Source organism: Populus trichocarpa, chromosome 10, assembly GCF_000002775.5.
Source record: "Populus trichocarpa isolate Nisqually-1 chromosome 10, P.trichocarpa_v4.1, whole genome shotgun sequence".
Classification (NCBI taxonomy): domain Eukaryota; kingdom Viridiplantae; phylum Streptophyta; class Magnoliopsida; order Malpighiales; family Salicaceae; genus Populus; species Populus trichocarpa.
The window spans coordinates 13708004-13722262 of record NC_037294.2 but is presented as its reverse complement, the minus strand read 5'-3'; the positions used below and the strand labels follow the sequence as shown (position 1 = coordinate 13722262).

The 14259-nt window shown below is 33.7% G+C and overlaps 2 protein-coding genes across 2 annotated transcripts; both read right to left on the bottom strand.

Annotated features, from left to right (window-relative positions):
• Window positions 1-2268: 2268 nt before the first annotated feature.
• On the bottom strand, window positions 2269-4778 carry LOC7475557 (rust resistance kinase Lr10). Its single transcript, XM_024609669.2, has 3 exons — window positions 3962-4778; window positions 3766-3822; window positions 2269-3675 (listed from the first exon to the last, which is right to left on the bottom strand). Exons 1-3 carry the CDS (start codon window positions 4632-4634, stop codon window positions 2564-2566), a joined length of 1842 nt encoding a protein of 613 aa, XP_024465437.2. The 5' UTR covers window positions 4635-4778; the 3' UTR covers window positions 2269-2563.
• A 1083-nt stretch (window positions 4779-5861) lies between these two features.
• Window positions 5862-11300, bottom strand: LOC7459809 (alpha-galactosidase). Its single transcript, XM_024609256.2, has 15 exons — window positions 11050-11300; window positions 9140-9198; window positions 8944-9000; window positions 8795-8829; window positions 8326-8429; window positions 7832-7907; window positions 7612-7670; window positions 7456-7521; window positions 7273-7356; window positions 7087-7151; window positions 6898-6980; window positions 6721-6811; window positions 6581-6630; window positions 6208-6348; window positions 5862-6121 (listed from the first exon to the last, which is right to left on the bottom strand). Exons 1-15 carry the CDS (start codon window positions 11208-11210, stop codon window positions 6035-6037), a joined length of 1218 nt encoding a protein of 405 aa, XP_024465024.1. The 5' UTR covers window positions 11211-11300; the 3' UTR covers window positions 5862-6034.
• Between the last annotated feature and the right edge of the window lie 2959 nt (window positions 11301-14259).

Below are 14259 nucleotides of genomic sequence, written 5' to 3'. Positions count from 1 at the left end.
TTCTTTCCCTATTGGTGGAAGCTTTGCTATTAGATCTCTAGGCATGATATAATTTGCTTGTAAGAAAAATAAAACAAGACATTAGTAATAAACGAGTTGAGAATATTGAATTTTCAAATTTTAAAGACACATTTTATATATATCCTTATTTAAAAAAAAATATAGTGTTATTTAACGAATAAATTAATTCAAAAATATCTTTTATTTTTAAATATATAAAAAAATTTAATACTAATGGCTCAATTTTTTTGAACTTTAATTTTACTCATCAGCAATGGTAAATAGTGGAGTCCATTTTTCTTGTTCCTTTTCATATTAATCTACTCACAAGGGGAGACTTTTGGAGAGATGAGTGCTTACCATCCAACCAGACAATTAGTTACACAGCTTGATGGGTTTTTTTAGACTTGTTAATTGGGCTTGGAAGATTGAATGAAGTTCAGTAAGCCCAGTTAAACTCGGAGGCAAAGCCCAAGCTTGTTCTCATGTGAATCTACATAGTGGCTATTGGCACGGCTTCTCCCTCTTTTGTCACAACTCTATTAACTTTTTCTTCCTTGAATGAATTAAATATCCTTTTTTCTATTTTCTAATTTATAACAAGATTAATCAATCAAAAACCCATCCACCCATTCGTGTTAAAATAGTTGATTTTATATGTAAGTATGTTAAATAATATTCCATCAAATTGCTTTTATATCTTTTAATAAGATTATTTATAATAATTATTCATGTCTGTGTTCATATTAAAAAAAAACATTATATAGATTTATGGAGAAGTTATAAGAAAAATTATTTAAAAGATTGAGACCATTAATAGAATAGAATGACATGCTTTATGTTAAAATAATTCATATTTATTAAAAATTAAACACATATTTATTGTGAAAACTTTACAAAGGTCGTTTACAAATACACATATTTTGGATGGCAAGATATTTTTTGTGGAGAAGCTATAGAAGTTTATACTAAATGAATTAAGACCATTAACATAATGATGTATTTTATTAAAAAGTATAAATGAAAATAACTTTTATTTATTAAAATTAAACATTTACTTGTTGAGAAAACCTTGAAATGATTGCTTTTAATTAAAAAACACTTATTTTGGTTGAAAATGTATATTTATGGAGAAATTATAGGAAAATATATTCAATTTATTGAAATTATTAATGGAATTATTTGTCTTATTAAAAAGATAAATACAAAAACTTATTTTAATTTATTAAAGATTTTAAAGATTTTGTTTAAAAAAAACACTTATTTTGGTTGAAAATATATTTCTTATGGACCTTGTTAAAATGTATAAATAAAATTATTATTATTTTACTAAAAAGTAAATACGTGTTTGTTGAAAAAACCCTAAAAGGGGCGTTTCAAAAAAAAAAACGTATATTTTGATTAAAAATGTACCTTTTAAAATTTTATATGGTTGAAAAAAAATATGTTTTCATTCGAAAAAAAAAAAAAAACTACTAGAATGATTTTAGAACTTCTTAAAGACCCACAATTTAAATGTTATAATAGATATCATTAACATTAACATGTCCAGGACGTTGGACTCATTACTACTCAAAGGTCAGATATCTGAGCAATGCAGATTGGAGAAAAGGAGGACTACAGCGTGGGCGAGCGCTCAAACACTTTCAAATATGTAGATAAATAAGATGAAAGACGCCAAATTGTCATCTTCACAGTAAAAAAAAGAGGGGACTTCAAATCACCTCTCTTCATCAAAAAATAAAGACAAACTATGGAGTATAAGCGATCAAGGGAAGATGAAGAACAGATGCTATTATATTGTTTCTTTCTGCAGAGCATGTAATGTGTAGCTAGCTGAATGGCTAAGATTGCAAACTTCGTTAAAATCCAGATAAGGGAAGCCAAAAAAGAAAAAAATATTTTTTTTTTCAAGCTCGTTTACTTGGAAAACTGTTTTAAGAAAAAATGTGCGTAGAGGTTGAATGGCACAATAAATATGAAAAGACCAGGTCTTGAAACTAAAACGATAACTAAAGCCAGCAAGACAGGGACGTCGATTATTATTATTCAATCACAATCAGCTGTCTAGGCGATCCAATTCATTGACAATTAAGCTTTCAGCTTAGCACGCAATTGTTGATAGGCTTGATAAATCAGGAAAACACATGGCGATGAAGATTGCCTGGTAGAAAAGTATAAAGCACACAGCAATTTTACGAATGGTTGGCAGAAAAGCTATAGAGTACCGAAACAAACATAGGGTACTGGCAGCAGGCATGAGCATGGTTAATCCGAATACTAGCCTGTTTTTTGTTTTTCAGAATTAAGCCATAACATATGCATCTGTTTTCTACGATCATATAACAATTTCCTGAACTCTACTCTACCTCACTAAAGCTCGGTGTTAACATATTGAGTACTGGGCAGAGAGTCTGTGACATGTAACTACTGCAACTATACAAAGAAACAGTCTAACACATAAGCTGAGCTATTTTCACTGCAGACCGTTTCGACATCAGAACTTCTGTCAATTTCTTTCTTTTCTTCCTGTAATTTTATTTTTCTTGTAATCAATGTCAATCTACAAGCTTTGTTCCACTGTGTCAGATATTAGCAATTCTGTTGAAGAATCTGATTGAGGTTCTTTGGAAATAGATTGAGGAAATGATAAGGCATTGGGAGGTAATTGCAGATCATCGACATTGGCTTCAAGCATTTCCACAACTTTGGTCATTGATGGACGATCTGATGCTGCCTTTTGGATGCACCACAACCCAACCAAACAAAGCTTTCTTGGTATAGCAGCCTCAATTTCAGTAACATTTTCAAGCTGTAAATCTGCCCTCTCAATCAGATGGTCATAAACCCATGACAGGAAATATAGTTCACTTGAACAATTTCCCTTTGAATTAGAGTTCCTTCTTCCAGCCATTTCCAATAATAACATCCCAAAACTATAAACATCTGATTTGCAAGAAACAGCTCCAAGGTTCCTCGAAATCATTTCAGGAGCAATGTACCCTATAGTTCCTCTGGTAGTACTAATGGACACAAAATCCTTTTCCTCGGGATAAAATTTTGAGAGGCCAAAATCTGAAACTTTTGGGATGAAATTATTATCTAGCAGGACATTCTGAGGCTTAATATCTGAATGAAGAATACATACATTGCATCCCCCATGAAGATGCTCAATCCCTCTAGCTGTCCCTAAGGCTATTTGAAGGAGTTTCTCCCAGCCAACTAGATGACGTTCGGCTTCTCTCGAAAATAAAAGCTTATCAAGAGATCCATTAGCCATGTATTCAAAGACTAGAGCTCGGTGACACCCCTCAGAACAAAATCCCATCAGCCATACTATATTGACTTGATGAATTCTACCAATTATGGAGACTTCATTAATGAAGTCTTCATCGTTGCATTTGGGATTGTCAAGCATTTTAACAGCAACTGAAAACCCATCACGAAGTTGTCCTTTATATACAGTCCCAAATCCACCTTGGCCTAATTTATTTTCGAAGTTGTTTGTAATTGCAATAATGTCAGAGTAAGAGTACCTCCTTGGCATCGAGTGTTGCTGACGGCGCAGAAATCTCTGCTCGTTGTCAATCGCCTTCTTTGTTGTCATATACTTGTGGATAAGGAATCCAAATATACCTATCGGAGCGATGATGAATCTTCCAACTAAATATATTGCTGGAATCAAATTGAATTTTTTTAATTTTGAGAGAACCAATACAACAATAAGCTCATAGAGTATTAGGAGTTCCAATGAGAAAGATATACCTGACAAAACATTCCAAGTCATCGAGAAAGCTGCAAACCAAGGGGGATGATAATTACCTGCACAGGCACATAAGCAATGAAAAGTTAAGCATTTTCCAACATCATTGAATAAATGATCAGAAAGAATCTTCAAAACAAAATAATGATAATTAAAGCAGATAAAGAAAGAAAAGAAGATTGTTAGGATTTGACTGACCTGATTTGTAACAATCATAGCTAAATGATGAATCCCAGCACTCAATAGACCATTCAAGATCAAACCCTGTTTGCATCAATTGCAAGATACTGTCGAAGGAAGGAAACAAGACAGTCTGATAAACTGTAGGAACTCTTGAAATGAACGAGCAAGGTCCTTGGAGATTAGAAATTATGTAGTTATCATAACTAACATAAAAACTAGACCCGTTTCCACTCAAACAAGGAAGTAGTCTATAAGCTTGATCACTCAAATTATTTGAACACTTGATAAAACTTGTATAAGTGTTAGAGACTAATCTATAGTGATGATCATCTCTAACCTCATCAACCGACACTGATTTGTAAGGAAGGCTGCAGCTACCACTAGCTAAGTTAAAATCAACAACGCGGAGTCTATTATCATCGTAGGAAATTTGCTTAACATAATACTTCCCTGAGTGGAATTCTAATATGGTCTTGTTGTTCTCGCAAGAAAGTTGAAAAACTGTTTCACCACAGCCAGGTGGATCGGTCTTTAGGCGAAAGGGGTAGTCGATGATTTCGATGTCTCCACATGAAGAACGGGAGCAACCATGTGGGATGAATCTTGCTTCAACTTCAGTTGAGAGTATAAAGATTAGCACAGAAAACAGGGTAGTTGAGGGTACCGGTGATTCTTGCCTTCTGATCATGGTTTCTTTTTCTACAGGAAAGACGTAGATCTTGATAATAAATTGAGAGAGAGGACCGGGCTAGGATATGATAGCACTTTAGCAGCAATTTTTTTTTTGTTTTGAGAAATCAGCAAGGAACTTGACTGGTTACGTTTATCAAGGGGTCATCGATTCAATTCAATAGTCAATGGCGAAATGATACACAATGATCAGCACGTCGAAAGTGAATTTTACTTCACGTAAACCAATAGAATTAAAATTAGATTATTGACATGCACTGTAGATAAAATAATTATTTTTTTAATTTAAAACATTAAAAAATAAAAAACCCTTATGTACGCTAAATAAATTATTTTTAAAATATTAAAATGTTTATTAATAATTTTTTTAAAAAATATCAAGGTAATGATATGTTGGTTTAACCAGCACGAATCATGGTTAATTCATAAACCAAGTGATTGAGAATACTTTTATTATTCGTACGAGAATTTTATTGCCATATCTGTAATTGCAAAGAATAAACAACAGGCCATAAAATAGGAACAAGAGGACTGTAGTTAAAAAAAAGAGGGGGACATGGGTTATTTTTTTCTTTTTCTTTCGAATTATCAGCTAGAACCCAATTCGGATTCTTTACAGATTATTAGATTCGTGGATCAATGAATCAAAAGAAAAGGAAATTATGATGCGTGGAGCATTTCGTGCTGGTTTCTACTTTTCTACTGCCTAGCTTTATGTTGGGCAAGTAGACTATGGATATAGATAGTGCTTTACTTTCAATTGTTTTATAAAGTATTTTTTTTATTTGAAAATATATTAAAATAATATTTTTTAAAATTTTATTTTGACCTCAATATATCAAAACAATTAAATAATAAAAAAATGATTTTAAAAATTAATTTTTTTTAGAAAACAAGGCCACACCGAGTAATCATAGACTATACAGAGGAAACTGGATTTCCCTTTTCTGTTCTATTAGTATTTATCCGTACTGCAATGGATTGGAGGGTAGAAGCGAGTGCATTTATCTTTCCTTAGTCTAATCACGATGGACGAAGCCTTCTTTCCACTGGGTAACTATCACCCCTCGATCAAGATCTGAAACTTTGTTTCATTTGTAAAAAGACCAAGCCCACTCCAACCTTTCTGTACTGATTAGAACCTTGAAACTGGGTACTGCAATTGTTTCAATCACCTCGAACTTTTTTTCTACGTACCCTCTTCTGTTTCCTCATATCAAGTATATTTATAAAACCAACAGTTTGGTTCCATGTATATTCAATCACATCCTTCACTTGGATCATTCTATTTTCATATTTCTTTGCACTTTTATTTTTTTTATATGTATATATATGAATATTTTCTTTCTGACATATTTTATATGAAGCAATACATTCCATTTATGTGTAACATGCTTGCTACTGTGGTGTGAGGACGAACATTTTGCATGCGTGGGATTCAACAGTTACTGTAAGTTGATGCCGGACTGAAGTCATTGTTGAATGCTGCAAATTGAAGTTCCCTGGTATTAGTTTTCTTTTTGCCAACAAAAATCAATGAAAATTTGAGAAAGGGATTCTTAGAGTCAGACCGCCCAGAGGTCTCGAGCATTGACTACTGCTGATGATTTGAGTCCAATGTCCTTGAAATCTGCAGTTATAGCAGCCCTTGATGATCCTCTGTTCCACAAGACCGCTGCTATCCTCTTCCCACTTAAAGGACCAGCCCATACCTGTACAGACATCCCCGTATTAGGGGTATTTAAGATGATACTAGGGGTGTTTAGTAGGGCGTTAAATTTTATTCTTGTAAGCTCTAAGCTTGTTTTCTTTCCTTTCAGGGGGTTAATTATTAAAGGGATACCAAGGGTCCATTTGAAAAGGTTATTACTTTTGAAAAGCTATAAAATATAGTTTTTAAAAATAATATATGAAAATCGCAGTGTATGAATCATAAAGCACTACCTCCAAATCTCCAGTTTTCTTTACTTTCTTTCCTTGGAGTCCAAGCTTATCTGTCAGTGGAAGAATAGCAGTGAAGCAAAAGCTCATACGCTTGATTAATAAATGGAATGGATTTGAATAGAGAAACAACCAAAACCTACCCTGATTAACTGCAATAACCTCTTTATTGCTTAGCAACTCAAACGTGTCGTTGTCCATGGAGCGGATATCGCACCCAAGAAGAAGAGGGGCCTAATTATTCACCATTAAGAATCTTTTAACTGCTCGGCTACAGAAACAATGACACTAACAATCATTTTTCTTTTCTTTTCCAATACCTTCATCAAAGCCCAAATACTAAAGTGAGAGCGGTATTCTTCGGTTGACATGCCCCCATTGCCCACCTCAAGCATGTCTGGGTCTAAAACTCAGTCACAAATAAGAAAACAAAATGTTTGGTGCCATAACTCGTCAAGAAAAAAAACAATTTGGTTGTTGACTGATAGTAAGAGAGCAACAAGCCTCACCATTCCATCCACCAGGTCCAGCATAGGATGCCCAATCATCATTTTGATCAGCACGGGATATCATGCTGTCAAAAGAGTGGCCATTTTATAATTTCTACCTAAAATTCACCAAATCTATCTCCCTCGCTGGGATATTGTGAATGCTCATTTCCACTTTGGATCTCATATATAAGATGCTCTCCTTACCTATCCCACGTATCTTTGATGTCTCCAGTCGTCCTCCAACTATTTCCAATTCCAGCTGCCCAGGTTGCTGGATTGTCCTGACCCCTGCATACCAATGTATTATGGTTCCGTTGTTAAAAGGGTAATTATGGAGATTTCTCAGGGAAATGAACAAGGCACAGATTGCTAGGAACAGTAATATACCATTCACAAAGAGAGAAGAAGATAGGTCGGCCTGTGCTTAATAGTGCCTTGCTCATCTTTGAATACCTGTCATCAAGAAGTGAATAGGTAGAGACCACTTATTTTAATTTTGAAAGATCATTTTTTCCATCAGATTTCAGAACTTGTACCACGTACCTTTCTTGCGGGCTCACCCCATTATTATGACAATTATCATATTTCAGATAATCAATTCCCTTGAGAAAATAGCCACACAAAAAAAAAAAAACAGTCATGGCGATATATTTACGAGGTTTGACGGACGCACACTAGGCAGAAGCCAAAGTCTTTTAACTTTCCTGAAGGAAAAGGTTTTGTATCATGAAGAAGAAAACGACTGAAGGAAAAACAAAATTACCCATGAAGCAAAGGTTTTCGCATCCTGTTCCTCGTAACCAAGTGATCCTGGCATTGTCTTGGCACAAGTCAGGGTCCTGCAAAAATAAACATTTCTTTAGTGCGCTATAAACACTACAACATTTATCGCTGTGTTCTGGAATGCTCTCATGATTCGGAGTCTTAAATGCGAGGATACAGCTTCAAACTTGGGGCTTCCTAGTGGAAGAAAGTTAAGATATCCTAGTGACTTGGGGCAGATCTGTATATCTAGGTCTTTAGAGAAACACTGGTTTTACATCAAGCCGTAAACTAGACGACCTGATTCAGTAGGTCAAATAATATTTTCCGCTGTAGCCGATCGGACCCATCAATACACGTGCACTCATTTGATCTGCTTGTTTTAGCAGAAGTATCAGGTCACCACAAAGTATGGCCTTACTGCACAGTGCACAACCGTGATTTCTTGACCAAACTTCAGAAAATGTGAAAGAAGGAAAACAATATCACAAGTACCCAGCATCGCCATAAATTCCGATCTTTAGCCCTTTGCTGTGGACATAATCTGCTAGAGCCTTCATACCAGACGGAAAAATAGACTTCTTTGGCACTAAGTTCCCCTGCACATAATAGGTGCAGATAAAAATTTTTCAAATTCTTATAACAAAATATAAAGACATTATTTCACTGAAGACTTATATTCTCTGATGCTTTATGAAAAAAAAAACTTCACAAGCAACAGAGAGAATCCCTCCTTCACGGATAAATTTATGCTGCCGCACTAAGAACTAATGAAGAAGGATACTGGCAAAAGGGATTGTGTTTATATTGTAATCCCACAAAACGCAAAGGTTTATCAGTAAGTACGTTGTAGAATATAAACAACCAAACAACTCAGTAAAATAACAATTACGGAAAAAAAAAATTCAGTAAGAAATGTAAACAATAGCAAGCGACTTGAAATATTTTCCTAAAAATGTTGTACCTTGGAATCTCTTTTCAGTTCTGCCCAACAATCATCTGCCGAAATCAAAATTTTAAAGGACAGGAACATATTAGTTCACCAATTAATAAGAGAAAATCAGTAGCTGTCTAATGCTTTCAGCCTCTATGTTGAAAAGGAAGATTTTTAACCTAGATTAATATACTTGTATCCAAGAGCTGCTATTCCACTCGAAACCATTGCATCAGCTGTACGAAAAAAGGACAAAATTCAGCCAAAATCACCAATGACAACTTACGTTATACCAAGACCAAAACTTAGAAGCTAGTATTTCATGACCAAAAGAAAAATAAAAACATAGTGTGCTGTAAGACATCACGATTGTACCTGTCTCACGAATCAGTTCTTCGTTAAGCTTGCAGGGAAAGTGATTGTAACTGTTCCATCTGCACCAACCTTAATTCATTAGATACAACACAAAGTTTGTTCTAGAAAATATTGGCTCAGAAAAATGGAAGTCAGGTTCCATCTAAGTGGACTATTTGATTGAATTTTTACATGTCCGAGTTAAAACTAGATAAATGGTCAGCGCTATGCTGCAGAACAAGTAAATTTTTTATCAATGTAAAAAAAGATATTCATGTTATATCAATATTTTAAAATGAGTAAGAAAAATCTAAGATTTTGATAATTGAAAGGGGTCGCACGTGTTATCAGACCAGTGGATAGAAAAGTAAATAGAAACAAAACACCATGAATAGAGCATAAAAGAGTCAAAGGAAAAAAAAATTAGAAATCATAAGAATAAAAATTGAATCTAAAACATCAAAACATAATAAATAAAAAATCAAGCATGCAGAATTTTTCAACGTGTTTTCTTACATATATAAAAAAATATCAGATATAAATTGAAAATTTATGCACACATCTAACTAAACAAATCAATAATTATCGTGTCAAGAAATGAAAAAAAAATCATCAACAATAAACAAAAACAAAACTGAAAAAAACTAAAAGACAAATGTAGATCAAGATATTTAACATTGCAGCAGGTAATTTACCCGATTATGTTTAATGAATTTATTAATCAAAATAAATTTGTAATAGAAACCAACACACAATAAAATTTATTGAATACAATAAAAGAAAAACAATATCATGGAAGACTGCACAAATTAAAGATTTTATGAAAAAATCAATATTTTTTTTTTAAAATTTAATCTATATAAAAAATTTAAAAAAAATCATAGGGAATCATATCAACCTCTTTAAAAATCAAACAAACCTAATATTATTAAAAAATATCCACAATCTAAAAAATGCTGAATAAGCGAAAAAAATCACACATATGAGGTATTAATTAAAACATAAACAAAAGAATTATTTTAAAAAAATACATAGAAAATAAGGCATTAATTAAAAAAATCATTTAAAAAAAAAGATTAGGTCAAGCGCTGCTAGGCCTGACCGTTCAAACAACGGCTCACGCGCGAGCCTTTATTATTTCTTTAAAAGTTAATGGGTCATGTTGTATACCCCCAATCATTTAAAAAAAAAGACACGTCACCTGAAATCTGGCCGCTATGATGGTTGGGAAAATGGGTCCTAGATTCTTTTTACAAACAAACTCATTTTCAACTCATTTTTTACCTTGTTAAACTAATTCATAGCCTTTAAAAACATAAAAAAATCGACACAAAATCCAAAATCAACTCTAAACCCAAAATCTTTCCAAGCTTATATCTTGTTTTTTAGACACTTTCAAGGTCAAAAAAGGTCAACTCTCAACTCTCCTCATTATATATATAGAACCATTTAATACAAAAATTAATCATTTTAATGATCATAATCATCACCAACTATCATTTTTTCTCTCTACGATGGAATTCAACGATTTCCTCTCTCTCCTCTCACAAAAAAAGAATTGAAAAATAAGAAAAATAAAGTTCGGTATCAAAATTAATTTTTTAAAAATTAAAAGGATTGGTTACCTAATAGATAAAAACTATAGGGGACTAAAATGAGCTTTTATAACAAATTTCAAACCCGCCACCTATTCTACCCATCCTTTTCAGTCCAGTTTCTTGTATTTCAATCCAACCCTTCCTCCAAAAATATATGCAATTGGGTGCTAATTTAAGCTAATTTTTTTATAAAAAAATGGTTAAATCACGCAAACTAAAAGTTGGAAAATTAAAATAAAAAATGCTCTAATCCACATTATTTTGTGAGGAGATAACCATCTTTTTTAGCATACTGAATAAATTTATTCGAAACTTGTAAATGAATAAGCTCACCCCATCTGAGGAGTATGACCAAGACCATTATCCAACAAATTTCTTCTTATAGCTTCTGCTTCACCAAGTTCCCTCACACGAGCAGCATGGCTAACTGTCACCATCAAAGTGGTGCATAAAATGAACACGAGAAAGGGAAAAGATAGCCGAGAAGGTGCCATGAGAGTGATTATTTAGTTGTATCAAAGCAAAGTATAAACATGGCATTCATGAGTGTGGAGAGAGATATATAGTGATGCTGAGTTGACAGCTATCAAAAATCTCCTGAAGGAAAGCCAGCTGTCATTGAGAAAGGAACTACCTAAACTCCAGATTAAGAATCAGAGTTGGCTTTCAATAGGTAATCCCAACGTTAACAATATGTTACGAGTCTTATCTTTTGGACCAGAATCTTGTCTTATGGGAAGATTAGAAGAACTGTAAAAAACATACAATTTGCATAAATAGACCCGATTCCTGGCTTTGTCTTCTGGAAGATTGTTTTCAACTCTATTAAAAATCGGCTAAGGCAAACATTGTAAAGATCCTCATCACAAGAATTCCTTATGCGTAATATCAAACCACCCACATAAGATATGCTACCATCTAAATCAAGGTAATTTAACTTTGGCTAAATTAACATAAAAAAAAACACGGATTGTTGTTGTTCTGGCAAGAAAGTCTACAAAGTTAGATTCACCACAGCTGGCTGGATCGGTTTTTAGTCGAAAAGAGTAGTGGATGACTTCAACACTCCACTTATGAATAGAAAGATTAGCAGAGAAAACAGAGTAGTTGAGACTGACGGCCGTAACCATTTATGTCATTTGGTCATGGTTTCTTTCTACAAGAACGATGTGGAACATTAGGGAAATGAATTGAAAGGAAGGGTTATGTTTTGACATCGTTTGCACAAAAAAACCTAATGTTTATGGTTGTTACGGGGTCTTTGATGCTAGTGAACTAAGTCGATGGTTTTGAAGCATTTGCGTTTCCATAAAATCACTGCATGCCTATTAGAATGGACAACATTAATGGAAAACTATAATAAAAATGGGCATTCAAAGAAAATACCCAATAAAAAAAAACCCGTTGCCACTGGGCTGTTCAAACGATGCTACAGCTGGATAATTATCATAGTTGTTGGAATGGCGGAGGAAACTGCAAAACCTATGACCAAGTTAAATCTGTTTTACACTAATAATGATTTAAAGAGACATGGAGAAGAGATGATCGATGATGACAATATCATTATTGTTCATATTCTAGTAAGTATGTTTGTGGGAACAAGTACTTCCATTCATTGTTCCTTGGATTGAGATGAGGCCAGGCTGGTTCCAATTTTAGAAAACTAATTGTTGTTTTTGTACGTAGTGGAAGTAGCTTGACACCAATTTGGCAGCTTATTCAATAATGATATTGTTCTTTCTTCATGAATTTATCTCACAGACCCTGGTGATGGTAATTGAACAGCTTTCCTTCCTCCATCTTCTTCTTCTTTTAACTTCATTTAATTTCTTTGATGTTGTTATTAAAAATGATTGCCATCGATATTTTTCTGGTAGTTTTCAGAAGTTGTAGCTAGCCAGGAGTGATGTTCTGTAATAGGGTTATCTCATTTTCTACTACATGTTATCGCACCAACAGCCACTAGTTTATGATTTTAACAATGGTTTTGTGTGGTGTTGCAGCGGCAGCACTCCAATCCCTCAAGAGTCAGCCGGAAAATACACCACCAAGATGGTACCAGTCTGATGATCCCTGCGGAGATCCCTCGGTAGGAGTTGCTGCGACAATTCAAGGATCACTGCATTGTCAGTACTGAATTCCTCCTCATGATCAGTAGCTTATTATTATATCCATCATCTCTAATAATTGATCTACAGCAAGACCATTCTGATCACCAGTAAGAATTTTATACATTCAGGGTACGTTATCAACCATAAGCCTTAAAGGGAATGTAAGTGGTGACATTGGAGAACTGACCGAATTGAGATCCTTGTAACTTTTCTATTTCTAACTCACAGGAACAAGTTTTTTATAAGCGATTTAAAATGTAGTTCTGCCTTGGCAAGTTCCTAAGAATCATCGAAATATACATATTTTCACAAATGGTCCGATGCGTGCAAAAATCCATCTCAAAATCTTTATATTTAAGCTTTTGAGGTTATTTTGTTTCAGGGACCTGTCATTTAACCCAAACCTTACAGGATCTCTCACTCCACGGTTATGAGAACTGCAAAACTTGCACATCATGTGAGATGAAATATCCAATTTTCTAAATATCAAAGCAATTGCATTTTACGTGTCTTATATCCTTCTTCCTTGAAAATATCAAAGCAATTGCATTTTACGTGTCTTTCCTGCAACTTTTCAGAATACTTGCTTGTTGTGGTTTCAGTGATAGTATTCCAGATGAGCTAGGCAATCTTGCTGAGCTATCCATCGAGTAAGAGTTGTTAAACTTGCAACAATTATGAATACATGAATCAACAGAGATGCTATATCTTCGCTTCTTTCAAAACTAACCCTCTCTACGAGGATCTCAAAACAAAACAACTTACTTGGTGGAATCCCTCCTTCGCTAGGTAAACTCTCCAATCACTACTGGCTGGACCTTGCAGACAACCAGTAGACAGGAACCATCCCAATCTCCAAAATTGAACAACTTGTCAGTATCGGAATTACATAGTAAATCGGTTAATAATATATTCGTGATTGGTAGATATGTTCGAGTCTTGGAATTGCAAGGACCAAAGCAAATGAAGACTAGTTCACCAGGAAATTCACATTTTTATTTGTTTCAAAACTAAGAATTCCTCTTGCAATGGATATAGAACTAGCTAGATAGGCGATGGTGATACGCTTCCAGCTAAATTTTTTTAATGTCAAAATTTTTTTTTCAGATAATGATAACGTAAAACAACCTGGGATGATTTGAATAATACGCTACTCGATTTGATTTAAGGAAGCAAAATATGATTTTTAGAAACTAAGCCGAAGATGATGTTGAAGAATTCAAAGTGAAATTAATTACAAAACAAATCAAGAGATGTATTGATTTGACTGTTTATGATTTACTGTGTATAGTTTCATATCTCATTGTTGATTAGTTATCTTTTTCAAAAAAAAAAATTTGTTCATCAAACTATTTTTTTTCAATTGTTTTTTTAAGTACAAACTGATATCTAATTGCTTTTTATTTTTTTAAAAAGTATGAAATTAAAAGAT